The sequence below is a fragment of the Leucopleurus acutus genome, assembly GCF_964270905.1.
Source record: "Leucopleurus acutus genome assembly, chromosome: 14".
In the NCBI taxonomy this organism is placed as follows: domain Eukaryota; kingdom Metazoa; phylum Chordata; class Mammalia; order Artiodactyla; family Delphinidae; genus Leucopleurus; species Leucopleurus acutus.
Window position 1 is genome coordinate 63,695,231 of NC_139156.1, and position 18,864 is coordinate 63,714,094.

General features: G+C 39.5%; 1 protein-coding gene across 2 annotated transcripts in view; it reads right to left on the minus strand.

Annotated features, from left to right (window-relative positions):
* Positions 1–18,864, minus strand: part of MYPN (myopalladin) — a gene marked incomplete at both ends in the record, with an annotated part of 66,301 nt that overhangs the window by 25,636 nt on the left and 21,801 nt on the right. For both annotated transcript variants that reach the window (XM_082855115.1, XM_082855116.1), the window contains 5 exons: positions 6,002–6,374; positions 6,864–6,980; positions 9,301–9,324; positions 11,094–11,235; positions 17,955–18,026. In XM_082855115.1, the coding sequence (XP_082711241.1) occupies positions 6,002–6,374; positions 6,864–6,980; positions 9,301–9,324; positions 11,094–11,235; positions 17,955–18,026 (728 nt within the window). The remainder of the gene's footprint in view (positions 1–6,001; positions 6,375–6,863; positions 6,981–9,300; positions 9,325–11,093; positions 11,236–17,954; positions 18,027–18,864) is intronic.

The following is an 18,864-nucleotide window of genomic DNA, read 5'->3' on the forward strand; positions in this document are numbered from 1 at the left end:
AAAGGTTTTATGTTTTCATACCATCGGGAAAGTCAACACCAGCAGCAATAAAGTTGAGGCAGAAAGTTCTCCAAACTTTGATTTAAAAAAAATTTTGTTTTTAATTGAAGTATAGTTGGTTTACAGTGTTGTGCCAGCTCTGCTGTACAGCAGTGACTCAGTTATACACATAGAGACATTCTTTTTTTAAAATATTCTTTTCCATTATGGTTTATCACAGAATATTGAATATAGTCGTGATTTTTTTAAAAAATTCTTGGAGTTTAAGATCTTTTCTCTTGCCTTCATTAACATTTCTGATACACAGTATACGGAAAAGTAACTTCACAAAGTAGAGACCTATCTCCACTTTCATGACTGCTGTCAAATGCTACATACTCTTTTTTCAACTATGAAAATTCTTGTCCTCTGTTCAACTGTGAAAACTAAGAATTTAGAAGTATAGCCACTTGGCACAGTAACTTTCTTCCTCCCTTTTAGAAGTAAGTATTTAAGCTGAGAGAATAAAGTAACATAATTAAAATTAATTAAATCTTTTCATTCCATCATAGATGAAAGATTCAGCAATCAAGAGAAGCAGAAATATCTTTGTTAGATTATCCTTAGAAAAATATATACAATAACGTTGTTTCTGCTGGTGTTAACTTTCCCAATGGCATGAAAATATAAAACCTTTAAATTTTTAATGGATCTCATGTTTGGCAGGTCCCATTCTGTGATTATTGTAGCGTAAAGAAAATGCCATGTGGTTTTTAGGACATGTTTGTATTGTAGTCTAACTTGTAATTTGATGGTATTGCAGAAATGTTTTATTGTGGTTATGGAAGTAGAAAAAGTAGTATATGAAAACTAAGTAATCTTAGAAAGATAAGGATGAAAAAAAGGGGCCAGGAAGTCGTTTGGTATTGATTGATTCTTATTTTCCTTTAGCTCCCATTGAATGAAAACTAAGAACCAGCTTTTAATTTTAAGTAAGACTTTAAACAGCATGTTAGCCCTTATCATTTAATGCAGTATATCGGATCGTAGAGGGTCACAAACTGGAAACATAATGATATATGAGATACAGCATCGAATAGTTTTGATTATCTAAGATTCTGGAAGAATTCATTTGAGAATAATGTCTCCTTTTGTTTGACAGGGTTTTTTCCCCCCAAATTTTATTAAACTGTCTTGTTTCAGAAGGGATTTAAAACAGCTGTTTCAATTTGCTTATTCATGACATAAGGGCAAGGTGTCAATTCCAGTATTCAACAAACTTTTATTGAATCTTCTGTATGTTTACTTTGCTAGGTACTGTAGGAGATACAAATATGCCTGGGATAGTATGAGCTATTCAGGGCTCAAAAATCTTACTATACGTATATGTAATACAAATACCCAGTGGTTATTTACAGGTAACATATGGAACTTACTATTTAATAATGAAGGTACAAAGTGCAATGAAAGAGTAAAGGAAGGAAAGGTTAATTACAAAGCATACAAAACCCTGAGCAACCTCTCTAATTCAAAATAACAGCCTATCATAAATTGCTATAAGCTCAGCTGCTCATTTCTTGTTGCTATGAGGATTTCTGAAACAGGTTTGTACCCGGTTTTCTTTCTGTAGATTATCAACTCTCCTGGGTTCCCTGAAAATATCTTCTCTTTTGCCACAACTTAGCTCAAGCATGCTGCTCAAGAATATGCCCTCTGCAGACAGATAGACTTAGGTCCTAATCGTGGCTCTGCCACTGATTATATGTGTGGTTTGGGGAGGTTTCTAGATTTTTCTGACCCTGATTTCTTCATAAGTAAGATAGGAGTAAGTAATCTCTTCATGTTGTTGTGAGAATTGATAGATAAATCACCTAAATCAGATAAGTGATCAATAAATGGTGGCTATTATATTTTTCAGTTTCTGAACTACAAATATCAATTTCAAGATTTGTAAGAAAATTAGAGTTTCAGAATTATAAGGATGTTTCTTGATGTGGTTTCTGGAATACAAAAGAATTTCTTAGGGATTTTTTTTTTTTTTTTTTTTTTTTTTTGGCGGTACGCGGACCTCTCACTGCTGTGGCCTCTCCCGTTGCAGAGCACAGGCTCCGGATGCGCAGGCTCAGCGGCCATGGATCACGGGCCCAGCCGCTCCGCGGCATGTGGGATCTTCCCAGACCGGGGCACAAACCCGTGTCCCCTGCATCGGCAGGCGGACTCTCAACCACTGCGCCACCATGGAAGCCCTAGGGATTTTTTTTTAATTAACATCTTTATTGGAGTATAATTGCTTTACAGTGGTGTGTTAGTTTCTGCTTTATAACAAAGTTAATCAGCTATGCATATACATATATCCCCATATCTCTTCCCTCTTGCGCCTCCCTCCCTCCCACCCTCCCTATCCCACCCCTCTAGGTGGTCACAAAGCACCAAGCTGATCTCCCTGTGCTATGCGGCTGCTTCCCACTAGCTATCTATTTTACGTTTGGTAGCGTATATATGTCCATGCCACTCTCTCACTTCACCCCAGCTTACCTTTCCCCCTCCCCGTGTCCTCAAGTCCATTTCTTAGGGATTTTAAATGGTTGAGATAAAATGTCAAGGCTTAATGACAAACACAACAGAACAACTTGGGCTACTGTATCAAATACTTTTGAAAGCAATTTTGGCAACAACAACTTGGGGCACTGTGTGCTGGAGCCAGCTCTCGATGGCTCTGGAGGGCAGGTTGTATACACCTCATCCCATTCCCAGTTTAATGACTTTTCTTTAGTAGCTTGAAATCAGCCATGGTGGGAGGAAACTGGCAAATGCTACAAATCAGGGCTTCCCCGCCTCTGCCGGTAGTTAAAACATTTGCTAGCACATTGCTGATTAGGATAACTAATTCTGGGTAAATATGTCTCTGCAGTCAGCTTTTAGCTGTGGTTTTGGCAGTGGTAACTATGCTGGTTGTGCATTAGATCACCCAGAGAGCATAAAAGACAAACCTTACTGATTTAGGCACCACTGGCCAGAGAGTCAGTTGGCCTGGGAAAGGATCCAGGCATAGTTATTATAATCTTTTTAAATGTGGGTCAGTTCTTAAACTTTAGTGAACCTCAGAACCCTCTGGAGGGCTTGTTAAAACATAGATTTCCAGGCCGCACCTCCAGAGTTTCTGATTCAGTAGGTCTTGAGTGCACGAGAATCTGTGATTCTATCAAGTTCCCAGGTGATGCCAGTGCTTTGAATAGCAAGGCTCTGGGTGATTCTTGTCTGCGTCCAGGACTGAGAACCACTGCTCTAAAGAAACACTTGCCCCAAAGCATGGGCTTACCCAGTACATTCTGATTTTAGTCTGACATTTTACTCACTTTAAATGTTAATTCTTCTATTTTCTTCCTGGCTGTGGAGGGGTGTGTGTAGGGGGCTGGGTGGGGTGATAAAGGGTTGTAACTCTGGTTCTCCAACTTTACACCCGTACTTTCCAACCTGGCTGTACATTAAAATAATCTGTGGAGAGATTCTCATTCAACTGGGATGGAAGGCATAAATATTTTTCAAAAGCTCCACATTTTCATTCTAGAGTGTAGCCAGGATGAAGAGTCACTTCTCTAAATAGCTTAATATTCAAGCTGAAAATGTCAGTCTGAATTATCTAGGCTTTGATGATACAGTGTTGAAAAATGACAGCTTCCCTCTCTGTTGCAGTTTTAAGTTCTATAAGAATTCTGTTTTTTGTATGAATGGCAAATTGAAGGAACAAGCAGAAAATTGTATCCTCAAGATTATTGAGTCAATATATTTTAACATAAAACCTGAAAGGTTAAAACCAGTAAGAAAACTTTGTAGGCATGTGGATTCACAAAGGGTGTGTGTGTGTGTGTGTGTGTGAGAGAGAGAGAGAGAGAGAGAGAGTGAGTGAGTGAGAGAGAGAGAGAGAGTGAGAGAGAGAGAGAGAGAGAGAGAGAGAGAGAGAGGTGAGCATGCACATGCATATTCATACCTCTACTAATACAAACCTATATTCACACAATTAGGTGAAAATTTAAGGAAGACAAAAAATATTAAAGAATTATATACTGCTGAGGACTGGATTATTAGAGGGTGTCATTTAGTAGAAAGAATTTTTATATTCATTGAAAGTTTCACGTGGTAGATACTGCTGGCTGACTACTTAATTCTCCCCTTTGTAAAGGAACTTGATTTTACTCATGGAGGCAACATGTGCCGCTAAAGACCACACTTCCCAGCTTCCTTTGTACTTAATATACCATGTGACTAAGTTCTGGCCAATGAGATATAAGCAGGTGATTTTGGGTAAGTCCTAAGAAGGCTCCTTTAAAGGAGAGTAATTGCACTTCTACCACTTTGCCTTTTCTGCTGCTTGGAATACAAACAGGATGAATAGACCACCATCAGCCATCTTGGAGGGCACTTGGAGAAGAAGCCAGGGCTAAAGATGGCAGAGCAGGAGACTGGGTTCTTAGTGACTACGGAGCCATCATAACAGCCTGAGACTGCCCATCTAATTCCTTTATTTGAGAGAAAACTAAACCCTCATGTGTTTAACTCCCCATTAGTTTGGGCTTTCCGCAACGTGAAGCTAAACCTCATCCTAACTGACATACCTAATAGCCCCCAAACAGTCCCTGGGTAAGAGGAGGCCCTACAAAGGAGGCAATTGATTGTTTGGGGTTACCTGTTCTCACAACTCCCTTCTCTGCGAACTGCCTTCACACACAGTTCTGATTTGATCCATTTGACGACTCTTCCCTCCAAATGTAAATGCTCTGCACCTGACGAGGCTGGGCTGGTCGGTATTTGGAATTGAGCTGCTGAGCACGATTTAGTTAGCAGTGGAACTTGACACAAATCGTGACAAGACATGCCATCATGGGCCAGATATGAATTGATGAGTCTTCCAAGAGAGAAGAGTAGAGTGGATATGCAAAGAGGAAACAAGGAGGTGCTCAAGACGGAGTGTGAGCAGGGGACAGAGGCTGGACTGACCATGTATGTGATCCTAGCTCTTAACTCCCTGCTTCTCCTTCTCTGTGCAGGACCTGGCTGTGTTTGGTTGCCCATTGCTGCTTATATCCCTACAATAACCTCTTCCCTTCTTCTTACTTTAAGTAGATTCCTATTTCCTGTAACTGGCAGAACTTTGAGGGGACAGAGATATTTCTGGATGTGACCCGCATGTTTTGTAACATTTAATTTTATGCCTAGAATTTCACCTTGTGTGTTAGTGAGAAAAATATAAAACTAAGCAACATGAACTGCTTCCAATGAATGTCAGCACTGAGAAACACATGATGGGAGTGCTATTACTGTAGATTTGATTGTTGATATTTAAAGGTTTATGTAGTTATAAATGTAATTTTTATCACTTTGACATGTGGATCAAACAGAACATAATAGTCGTATCCTATGGATGCACGTTAAATATTGCAACATGACTCTGATGGGTGCTCTCTGGAGGGTTTGGGTGACAACTGCATCAGACTCCTGAGGTGACTCTGGTTGGTGGTCACCATGCCACCCTTGGCGGATGCTTCACTTCCTTTGTAATTTCAACCCATTACATTTATATGAAGCCTGTGGTTACTACAGCATATCTAGCCATATCAAGGAACTAACTAAAAAATACTAGGTATCTTTTCTATAATGACTACAAAAACTTAAGTTAAAGCAGAAATGGGGAATAGAAAGATGAAATTTCACACCGTAAAGATTATTAGACATGAGAAAGGGCTTTATAAGAAGAGTGTAGAAGTGCTTCACCTGGAGCCCTCTAAGGTTAGACAAACATCTTTTTTGAGCTAGTTGAGGAGTAACATTTCTTGGAGGTAGAATATGAATAGTAAGGATGAAAGTGATAGTACACTTACACTGATGTAAGGATTATGATTTGCAAAGCATTTAATGTGTGTTTTCTCATTTCATAATTTCCCTTTTTAGCTCCATCATTTTTAAGAAGGGCAGAGTCAGAGAAGGTCACAGGCACTCTTGGTTATCCATTCTAATTTTTACTTACAGTTTGGGTTTGGCCAGAACCGGAGGGGGCTCTTTGACGGGCGAGGAAGGCTCAGGGATTTTTGCTGACTGTCCATTGAATCTCTCCTGGAAGGAATCAGGCCTGGTCTGGTTGGTGGTCACCATGCCACCCTCAGAGGATGCTTCACTTCCTTTGTCATCTTCAGGCAGGTTGAAGTGGACACGGAGCCCGATCCTTGAGCTGGACCGGGGCTCGTTGTGATTCACCAGAACGCCTTCCAGTTTGGGTTTAGGGAGTTGTTCCACAGAGGGAGGCTCTGGGTTGGGTGGGGATGACTGTTGCTCAATAACAGCCAGGTTGGTGGTAGAGTTGACTGAGTGAAGAGATCCATTGTTTCTGGGGTCTTCATTTCCTGAAAGGATGATAACAAGACCTGAGATGTTAGCCTTACTCAACAAGACTGAGATAGGATTATAACCCTGAGACAGGGCATGTATCCAACCCAGGAGAAATGTGCTAATGGAAATGCTTGTCAAAAACAGAAAACACAATCTGAGACATTAAAGAATGGTGAGGATACAGGAAAAACAAAAACAAAAACAAAACTAAAAAAATCTGAGTACCATTTTGGAAAGAATTTTAGAAGTTTAGGTAAGATCAAGGAGATGTTTTCTTAGGGAGTATAGTAAATAACAGCAGGATAACTGGGGTGGTGGTGATAAATGCAATGAGAAATTGAAAACTGGATTCTGTTCAAGGACACTTTCCTCAGTAATTCAAAAAATTTTAGGAGAGCCAAGCTAGCTTCATATGAAAAGCAGTAAGAGAGGGTAATATACATTGTCCATACTCATAATCAAAGTCATAGACTAAACTGTTCTGGCATTGAAAGAGCCCTTACCTCTTACATCTAGCTGTGCAATGCTTGACACTGTGCCGTATTTATTGCTTGCAGTACAGGTGAAGCACCCAGAGTCTTCTGCAAATACCTCAGCAATGACCAAAGTACAGATCTCCTCTAAAGCCAATAAAGCAGAATGGTTACTGACTTATTTATGGAAATGGAATTATGGAATTTTCTGATATTAGATGGTGATTCTATAAAAGTCAATAGAAGCCGATTATATTAATTGTTTGAAAACACTTAGTCCAATTATTTGATTGAATTGACTGATTAGCAGAGTAAATGAGCCAAAGGAAGTAAAATGAATAACTCCATGCAGACAATCAACAAGAGGATTTAATGATAATATAATGTATATTACGGATTTGCAGATTATCTGTTTTTATGTCATCAGTCCAGATGTCAAAAATAGGACCAAGAGGGCTTCCTTGGTGGCGCAGTGGTTGAGAGTCCGCCTGCTGATGCAGGTGACACGGGTTCGTGTCCTGGTCCGGGAAGATCCCACATGCCGCGGAGCGGCTGGGCCCGTGAGCCATGGCCGCCGAGCCTGCGCGTCCGGAGCCTGTGCTCCGCAACGGGAGAGGCCACAACAGTGAGAGGCCCGCGTACCGCAAAAAAAAAAAAAAAAAAAAAAGGACCAAGAAACAATGAGCTTAAAAATCACAAAAACAAATTAGGATTTAAAGCAAAAATAGGTCTGTGTGAAATACCACTCTATTCTTTTTTTTTTTTGTAGTACGCGGGCCTCTCACTGTTGTGGCTTCTCTTGTTGGCGGAGCACAGGATCCGGACGCGCAGGCTCAGCGGCCATGGCTCACGGGCCCAGCCGCTCCGAGGCATGTGGGATCTTCCCGAACCGGGGCACGAACCCGCGTCCCTTGCCTTGGCAGGCGAACTCTCAACCACTGCGCCACCAGGGAAGCCCTACCACTCTATTCTTGCTAAGGTGGTAGCATGTGACACACAATTCTGGTCAATAAGATATTAGGGAAAATCTCCTGGGGAGTTTCTGGGTTTTTCTTGCCTTTTAAAAGGGGTAAAAGAGAGCGTTTTTCCCTATTTTTGCTTTTGGATGTTGTCATCTGCATGTAATACCTAGAACTGTGGCAGCCGTCTTGGGTATATGAGTAGAACAAGTCTAAGAGATACTCTGTAGATGACAGAATGGGGAAAAAAAAATAAAAAGCTTGGCCCTTGATGATCTCTGAGATGCTAAATTAACCAATCTCAAGACCACCATTTCTTAGGGCATCATGCTATGTAACAAGATACATTTTTCATGTTGATTAAGCCATTTTTGGTTAGGTCTCGTTTACGTGCTGCCCAAAGAATCCTAAATGATGGAGAGGCAAAGTTTGGTTTTGGTACCTCTATGTCCTTTCTCTGAGTCTTATGCTTCCTTCTCTCTGTTCCCTTCCCAAACATTTGCACTCTCATCTTTCAGCAACCTGCATTCGGAAAATGATCTGATAAATTCATTCATACTACACTATACCTGCCTGATAAGATATAGTATTCTGTCTCCAAAGGGTATTTGCTTTATCCAAGGTGGAAAGAAGAACTCTCTCAACATGAAATTTTAGATCATGGAGCTGGGGCTTGTTTTGAGCAGGGACCCCTTTTGGGTGACTCTGAAACTATTTTCTGTATGAGACTGCCTAGTGAAAAAGCTTGCTTTGGTTGAAAGTATCAAAAGCCTGAAATATTTTCAAAGGGAAAAATGCTTCTCCACTACAAGCAATGCTAGAGCCAGAGCACTCTGGTCTTTACTGTATCCCCAAGGGCCTAGTGTAGGGTTATGCAACATGGATATTCAATGTCTACATCGAGAATGCCTTTCCATTCAGTTTTCAGAAGCAAGAATTATAATAATGAAATTCCAAACCATCACTCTTACCCATGGGCACAAATACAATCTTATTTTTCAGGGTGATCATAGAGAGGACATTCAGATGTTTATGCTGTGTTTTGTGAGCAACTTGTATTTTCTAGAGGTAAGAGCTTCCATGTGTCATCTTAATATCCTCCCAACCAAATCTAATAACATCATAAACATTTTATTGATTCTGTGAATTTCAAAATCTGATGCATAACTTTTGAGATACATAGGTTGTGGAATTGGAATTGATAGCATCCTGGAAATTGCTCTGCCCAGTTTAAGGAGGTCATGAGTAGGGGCCAATGAAAGAGGGAAAATATTCCTAAGAAACATTCCTCAACAACGCAGAACTAACTGCATTCACATTAGCTATTGAATATATATTCCAAACTTGCACATGCTTGCCTTTCCTTCTCCTACAGTCGTAGCTAGAGTTGGCTTCGATCTCCTTTGTAAAACTTTTTTTCTTGACAACAGTGTAATTTCAATATGTTTATTATATATTTCAAGTCACAGATCACATACAAATGAAATTAAAGTTAAAATGATCTTTACCTGGCTCTGCCATGGATCGAGGTTCTAAAAGAAAAAAAAATTAAAAGATTCTGAGCATTTATTTTACTGAGAGGTGATATTTTTATCAGAAGCTTCCTATAGAAGTGTCTTTTGCATACTCATGAGTAATTTGACGAGGCTAATCTGTAAATTTTAAGTAAAATGACCTAAGCACCAATGACCTTGACAGGGATAGGATCATTATCACAGAAGGGCAGCAAGAGAGCTGCTAACTAAATGATGTGGCTGTATCTTGGGACATACTTGGGTTCTACTTGGGACACATAAACCTTAGGTGAGGAAAAGTTACTGAATTAGTTGGGATTCAGGATGACTTGCTTTTATTGTACCCATTCAGCCTGACCTGAAAAAGTTTGTGAAGACTGAGAGATCATTCTTGGCTTTGGGCTCTCACATCCTGATATAATGTAGCGTAGACCTCCTGCCCTAAGGTTTCTAATATTAAGAGCCTCAGGATAGATGACAGGTTCCTCAGGAGCAGTCCTTTGTCTTAAAATTCTTTGGCATTCCTGAAGGTGCCCGCTTGGTACTGAAAACAGGTGCTTAACTAAGGTTTATAGAATTGCAGGCACTCAAGGAATAGTTGTTGAATTTAGTTACATTCTTCTACACTGATAGAACTAGTGGAGGTTTTTTGCCTCAGCTTAAATGGTATTCAGAATATATCATTGTTGCTGCTATTCAGAATATATCGTTGTTAAATCTGATAGTAGTTTGATTCATATATCAATTTTGTGATAGGCAGAAACAAATTAACCAAGAAGCAAATAATTTTCAACATATTTTACGACTGAAATGGGTCAAGGTGAAAGCACTGCATGACAAGAAAAGAAGAATTAACCACTTGGATATATAAATAATTCTTACAATAAAAAGAGTAAAACCTCAATAAACAATGAACAAAGGATATATAGGTAATTTTAAAGTAAATTCAAAGACCCAATAAATAGGAAAAAAAAGTTCCTTTCCACATCTCATTAGTGAAGAGCAGATTAAAACAAGTATTCCCATTTGGGACCTATAAAATTAGTGAAGATTTAAAAAATGTTTAATACCCATTGATAGTGAAGGTATAAGACAAAAGAAGTTCCCATATGTTGCTGGTTGTAGTAGAATGTAATTGAAACAGCATGTGTCCCAGTTCAACTGGGATGATCTGGTTTCTTCCTGGGATCTCTGTGTAATGATTACTAGCACCCTCTGTTACTCCCCAAGGTGTCCCAGGTTAGATCATCAATTATATAATCATCCTAAATTTAGTTCAACCTTTTTGGATGGCATTTTGATGATTTATATTAAAAGCCTAAAAAAATGTGAATTTACAGTAGCAATTCTAGTACTCAGATTTATTCATAGATATTCACAAAGATCTTCTCTGTTAACAAGCTTTGAAATATAGTTTCTAATAGTAAAAATTTGTGGACAGTCTACATTTTCAACAATGGGAGAGTAAGTAAATATGAAATTGATTGTATCAACTTATTTTTAAAAGTAAAAAAGTGCTATATTAATATGGAACGATGTTCATGAAATGTTGAGTGAAAAAATCAATTTACAAAAAAAATTTATTTTTATTTAAAGAAAATATATGCATGGAAAAATTTTTGGAGAATATATACCAAAATATTAATAGGGTTTAGTTTGGTGGAGTATAAGTTTTTTATTTTATTCTTTTTATTACATTTTAATTAGTTGTTAAAAGTTATAAAAATAAATGTATACAATAAATCTATAAAAATTATCAGAAAAATAATTTTAAAGCACCAACTTACTTTTCTGTAAAATTCTAAAATCTGGAGAATCTTCTATCAAGGTCCCTTCTCTATACCACTCAACTCTAGGAGATGGAGCTCCTTTTACTCTGCATTCAAAGACAACTAGCTGACCCTCAGAGGCTGATAAATTTTGTAACATCTGTAATGAGAAGAGTATTGTTAGAACCAAAAAGTATATATTTTTGGAATCTACTCCCAGTGCTGAATTTTCGAAAAAGATACCATTGCCTCCATATTTGGATTTTCTCCATATCTTGTACATTTCCAGCAGCTTCAATTCTGTGGATGTACATTGAATCTATTTTTTTAAATTAATTAATTAATTTATTTTTGGCTGCTGCATTGGGTCTTCCTTGCTGTGCACAGGCTTTCTCTAGTTGCGGCGAGCGGGGGCTATTCTTCACTGCGGTGCGCGGGCTTCTCACTGCAGTGACTTCTCTTGTTGCAGAGCACGGGCTCCAGTAGTTGTGGCATGTGGGCTCAGTAGTTGTGGCCTGTGGGCTCCAGAGCACGGGCTCAGTAGTTGTGGTGCACGGGCCCAGTTGTTCCGTGGCATGTGGGGTCTTCCCGGACCAGGGCTCGAACCTGTATCCCCTGCATTGGCAGGCGGATTCCCAACCACTGGGCCACCAGGGAAGTCCCTGAATCTGTTTTTAAAGACAGAATCATCTGAGTGCATAGGAAGCTTTTCCCTCACTAGCTTCTTCCTTTTCCTCTCTGTTGCAGTGCCAGAAAAATTTATTGAATACTAGGTGAAACATTTTGAGGGTTTGCAAAAATACTAATATTTGGTAAAGTAATTCTGCTTCCTTTAAGAAAATGCCCAAGTAGAGTTTGGTTTTCAGAAATAATAACAATTTAAAAGATCTGCAGTGAATATCTACTAGGTGTATTCAGTATGGGAGTAATGTATATTTTTCCACACAAGACTGTTCCACAAGGTGGACTGTCTCTGTGGCCTAAGTAAGTGACTATTTTCTTGGCTTTGCCTTGCCTACTTTCTGTAGTCCTGGAAATTGACGTTTGTTTTGCTATTTTCTTTTCCTTATATGTTCTTCACAGGATAGCCTCGATGTCTGTTGAGGGAGGTAAACAATGACAATCTCTATGAAATCATAGTCACATGTGGAGTCTTAGGTCATGGTAAAATATGTCATAATTTTGTGAAGGCATTGTTAAATGCTCTTTCACGCTTCCCCCCAAAAAAGTTCACAAAAATCACTTTCCATTGTAAAATATCGGTATATTCTATAATAGATGCTATGGGAGAATGGAACTCACATTTTCCTTTCACAACTTGTCTTTCACTCATCATGATTTGTGAGCTTAAAGTCACACATACGTTTGTGTAGTTGGTACCTCATTTGATTATGAAATGCTCCTTTGGCATATATGTGGGCACATTTTTATTTTTAATATAGGCCTAAAGATGATAAACATGGAAAGGTTGTGATTAACTTTCTCTACAAGCTCTATCAGCAACAAATGCTGCAAGGCTTTCCCATTATTACAATTTTGGGGTCTGTATTTAGGACATATTGGCTCTTGCTTTGGAGAAGGGGAAGGCCAGTAGTTTTTTTGCTTTTGTCATTTACTCTTACAAATATCTTGTGATTGTTTATAGCTCTTAACAATATATGATATTTTGTGCTTAAACCTATCATATTTATGGCGTTTATTTTAGGAATACTGGGGTGGGTTTAACCACATGGTTTTAGCTGTAGTAGGAGACTTCTACCTCAGAAGGATGTGTTAGTTGATATTGTGACGGCCAGGGGGCGCTACAGTTCGGAGTTAGTGTTTTGTTCTTTTTTTGCATTCCCAAATTTGTTTGCTGAAGGAATTCAGTCTGTGATTTTCACAGAGTGGTTGCTGAAGTAATAAGGAACTATTGATTAAAAACCTGGTTATTCCTTGTCTACCCCAAAACAATAGCTTCTAGTGATAAGAATGGAATATTCTCAGTAAGCAGGGAGCATCAATGAGTCTTGGGTGCTCCTGGCAAGCTGGTGAATATGCCCTCCACCCTGACATCTGAGCAAATTCTGTGCTAAGATGGTAGTTTTGGGGGCCCATTGAAAACTTTAATGACAGTCAGACATCTCCCTGGGATTCATACATAATGGAGTTTCGTTCCTTCTTGAGGCAAACAAATAAGAAAACCAAAGCAAAAAAAGTGGTGGTGGCAGAAGGGATTGAATGAATAAAATATGGCACATTTAAAAAATGGATGTAGGGCTTCCCTGGTGGCGCAGTGGTTGAGAGTCCGCCCGCCGATGCAGGGCACACGGGTTCGTGCCCCGGTCCTGGAAGATCCCACATGCCGCGGAGCAGCTGGGCCCGTGAGCCATGGCCGCTGAGCCTGCGCGTCCGGAGCCTGTGCTCCGCAACGGGAGAGGCCACGACAGTGAGAGGCCCGAGTACCGTAAAAATAAATAAATAAATAAATAATAGATGTAAGCAGAATGAGGTCAATCTACATTCTGACATGGCTTGAGGTTCAGATATATGAACCAAATCTCAATCTGCAGAGGTTACACCAAGGTCCTGCTTGCAAAAGGACCTCCTTGAGAGAATATGTTACAGTTGAGACCAACATTAGTTGGTTGTAATTATTCACTTGCAATTGAAGGCCAAAACCTGTGTTCTATTGGAGAGTCTAGCCAGATACCTGAGATACTGTAGTTCTAGAATATGCCAGCTAAGGGACTGTGATATGAGATGGAAGCTCATTCCAGTGTGACACGTCGTCAATACTCAGTAAAGGAGTTGCCAGGGGTCATCTTACAAGGCACTTAGAAAAGGTTGTTGAAGGTCATAATTTGAAGGACAATGATAGTTGTTATTGCTGAAAACTGTGCTTTTCTACAAAAGTCTCATAAGAAGAAATCGGCTTACATTGCTGCACATCCGGTCCAAACCAGTTACACCATTTGAACATAGTTTAGATGGGGCCGTGTTCAACACAGCAGTAGGTCTTAGGCTGTTACTAATGGCACATTGTGTAAGACTTGATCATATTTATCTTGACTTCACTGAAGACGAATAAGACATGAAACATTCCCCAACTAGCTAAGATTAAGTTAGTCTTAACTAGGAATTATGGATCTGAACTGAAGTCCCTATAATGAAAAGTCTGCAACCTCCTGCAGTAAACAGTATCCAAAGTGCAAATCTGTCCTGTGTGTCATCACCATACTGACCATCCAGGAAGACATTCTTTGTAGGATGACTTGACAACACAGAGACTTGAGAAGCATGTCTTCCACGGCCATTTGACATTGGATTTTTTCTCTACTCCTAACAACACTCTGAAGCCACAAAGTGATAAAAGCAATAATTCCTTCTTAGCTGAAATGGAAGCAGTTCACCACAGAATAAATATAACTATGTTCCCGCTTTGTGCCAAGCTCTGTGCCAGGTGCTGTAAATGTGAGTTGAAAGGACACAGTTCCTGCTTAGTAAGACCTATACCCACAGATATAATGCAGGGACATCCTTGAGAAAAGGCATCTCCCTTATTGGTTAAAAGATAATAGCTGTAAGGTTCATATTGTCACTTTATTCTTTTTTTAAATCCAGTTGCTATTTTTGCACCTTGGGAGATGCTGGAAGTGAATGTTATAGTGATTTTAGACTGGGGTTGGATCACAGCAGTTTTTACTGATAAAGAACCATTTGATTGAAGACCTTTTTGCCCCCATATTGTCACAGGTGCCCAGTGCAACAGTTGAGTCAGAGAAGTCTCTGGAATTGTCAGGTTGTGGACAGGGGCCCATGTAATCTTCAGGAATCTAGGGCCAACCACTGTACCTGTCATTTCAGGGTTTCCTGCCTCAGCTATTATATAATGAAGTGCCGTTCCTCAAATTCTCACTTCCCCTGCCCCCTTGCACTCTTCAAATTACTGCTGAAGCAGCTGGAGCCAGGGCTGCAGCCTTGAAAGCCTGCCAGAGCAGCTGCTGTTGGAGTGGGAACAGTGATAGGAGTAAGATTCTAATTTGATCATCTACCTCCCTTCACACTCAAGGAGTGTGAGCACTGTTTTCCCCCCATAAACAGAGTGAAAGTTTTTGATACTGTATAGAGGATGGAGGATAGTCTATCTCCATAAAATATTTTAAAAATATAGGTATCCTCTATAGGTAGAGCAGTGAATTAGCACATGGGACCCCAGACTTCTTTCAAACTCTACCACTGTTTTGCTAGGCAACCCTCATTTTCATTTTAACCTTCTTTAAAAAGAAGATAATACCAGTACTTCCCTATCACCAAAGGAGGTACAAGGAGTTAAATAAAACTCTGCTCTCTAATCGTTGCTTCCAAAAGAATGGCTTCTTGCCATTATTGGCAGAGAAATAATTGTTGGGCAGTATAGAAAGTGAGTCATAGGGATTGGAATGCCAGAAGTCCCTAAAGAAGTAAACAGAGCAAGGAATAACCTGAACAAACATATGCCAGTGATCAGTTATCAGGGCCTGTGCCACGTGATTACCACCATCAGTGGCTCTGACTCAGAAATTTTCTAATGTCACTGGCAGTGACGATGACCTCAATCCTACCCTCACTCATGGAAACTAATGCAAGCACAGCATTGCTGATAAGTCCCTCTGGAATCTGAGCCACAGCCTATGCTGGTGCCCTACGTCTGAACAACCCTGATCCCATTTATGGAGGCAAAAGCACACTTCCCGAGGGCTGAGAAAGCCTCACCAGAGTTTGAGTCCCTGTACTGGGGACTGTTTTCCCACCATGGATCTAATGTTTTTGGAGATGTATCTAATTAACAACATATACTAACGACTAATTATCTTCCCCATTTTTATTCATCAAAGGCATATAGGTATCTGCAAATCAGAGCGTCTAATTAGAGGGAGGTAATCAGTCACCACACAAAAGCAGCTAAACTTGAGGCTAACCAGTCCATGAAAATTAAATGTAAAGAATAGGTTTTAAAGTCCTATTAGGCTTTTCAGAATGACAGAAATGGCTTTGGACCTATTATAACCATTATGGACCCCTATGTAGATATTAGAGATAGCCTTCAAGGCGCTTGGGAGAGACAGAAAACTCAACATCTTTATTATTGTGCTAAATGTTGTACCAGAGGCATGTACCAGGTGATGTAGATGCAGGGAAGACAGAGCACCCAAAAATATTTGAAAGTGTGGAGGGAGATAAGGACACCTCTTTGCTGTCTAGCTGGGCAGATGGTGTTGAGGAGACGAGTGGAGGAGATGTCAGTTTGGGACTGGGTATAAATTATTCTGTGATTTAGTTGCCTTTGAAGAGTCAGCATTGCCTGACAAAGGGTGTGACAAATAGGCACGACAAATTAAAGTGTCCTGATTTCTCGGCATTTAAAGCTCTGTTTTAAGGCTAGGTGACTTAGCAGTGAACTAGGAGACACTTAGGGGTAGCTCTGTTAGCTACATTACACACACGCGCGCGTGCCCGTGCACGCACACACACGCACAGGTCCACTTATAACTCTTCATCGAAGTCTGGTATTCACCAAATCACAACATGTTGCTTTCCTACTTCAAGTCTTTGAGAATAGCAAAACTTAAATTCCGAAAGCGGTTACAAGAGACAAACCTGAAAAATTGAGAGGCATCTTGTTTCACATAAGAATGTTTGCCAACCTGATACAGTTATGGATAAACATGTCTCACTCTTAGACTCTGCTTGATTTTGGAAAACCATCTTGGATGAGCTGATATGGTGGAACGTCACTAAAATGGATGTTTCTGTGGAAGTTGTGAATTTAGCAATACTTTTAGGATCAGTACTCATTGGAAAAGACATTTTTTTTTTTCCACTTTGCTCTATAGCATGATTTCTCAGCCCCAGGACTAATTGACAGTTTGGGCTGGATAATTCTTTGTTGCAGGAGGCTGTCATCCCGTGTATTACAAGACGTTTAACAGTATCTCTGGATGCCAGCCCCCTGTTGTGAAAATCAAAAAAATGTCTCCAGACATTGCCAAATGTCCTTCGAGGGACAAAATTAACCCTGATTGAGAACCATTCCTCTAAATCATACTTCTGAGTGGATAAAATTTCTTTGGGCTTAAGTTTGGTATTCATTACAAACAATAAACTGTAAATCCAGGCATAGACTCCATCCATGTGGTTTTCATAATACCAAAACAAATCCAATATGACTCAGTTTTGCACCTTTGAGTTTATTGTCCTGGGCAACATATAAACTAAGTCTATGTTATATAAGGGAAAGAACAGTAGACAGAATTGGGACAACTTGTTTCTAGTCCTGATTCGGCCACTTGCTAGTTCTGTGACATTGGATACATTGTTTAATCTCCTTGGCCCTCCCTTGGTTTTTTCATTTGTAAATGAAAGTGCCTGAGTAAAATTTCCAGTTCTAAATACAAAGATTATGAGACTCAGAATTTGATGCCACCACAGTAGTTGATACCATGGATTAGAAAAAGAAAGCTCTTTGTTCTAGAGTGAGGCTTTGTATTAAGCTTCTTAAGAGCATGTAACTCCATCTCCTTGAATACCAAAGACATCCAGAGAAACCCTTGGATAGTAAGTGCCTAGAAGTGTATCACCTGACCCCTAGGTGTGGCTACTGTGTTTAAAAGCAATAGGATGGCCACAGAGATCAATGTGATGAGTGGGGATGACCTTTCCCTTATTATACAAACTAATATTAGAAATCTGCAACTTGGAGCGACATGGTAACAGCTACCACAAAACCCCAAATCCTATCCTGTACTTATAAGAGACCAAAATCCTGAGATAAAATCAGTGAATTTTGAATCCTACAACTTTGTTTGGGTATTGTGGTGTGTTTAAAGCCTTGACAGAAAGAAGTTATAGTTTGATTACCTTTGTAAACACAGGAGCTGCAATGATAGGTTTTCCATCCAATCCTTGCAGATAGTTGGGAGGGCTCTGACACTGTTAGAAGGGAACCAACAATAGATTCATTGTCACTGGGATTATCAGATAGGTAGGTAGACAGATGATAGATAGGTATAACACAGCTAAAGAATTTGGTGTATGAAATTAATCTAAAACCAAAGACTGACGTTTTCTAAGTCTATGAATTGCAGACATGAAATTTCATGCTGAACTGATTGTATTTCTTTCTAGGTCATGGTGGCCATAAATACGTGCTGGCCATCCCCACCCCCTCACATATAGAGCTATGTAATGAACCCTAACCCCCTGAAGAGGTTCCATAGACCCCTGAGGCTCCACAGATCAGTTTTAAAACTACTGAATTAGAACTAAAATGTGACCCCTCTGCATTACTAAATGGGTCAGATAAGTACTTTAAAAACTTTTTAAAGGTTGTAGATCTTTATATACATCAATATTTATATTTAAATATATCAATAACACATTACAAGTATGTTTCTATTAGTATGATTTCATATTTTTAAAGTATATGCATAATATACATTTATAGATATGCATAGAAAATGCCTGGAACTATCTGCTAGAAATTACTAACAGGAGGTACCTCTGAAGAGTGGGGGCAGAGGAGTCGAACCTTGACTAAAGTTTTTACTTAATATACTTTCTGTATTTTAAAAATGTTTTTACAATAAGCATCACTCTTATCATCATCATCATTGTTAACTTGAAGGATGAGAGACTTTGAGGTTTTCTAAAAATTAATTTCATGGTTGCTCTATCTTAGAAAGTAGAATTTTTTTTTTTTTAATAGCTCCATGAAACTCAGTTTCATGATACAGTGTCTTGGGCCAGTGTGAGAGCTGGCAGCTCATTG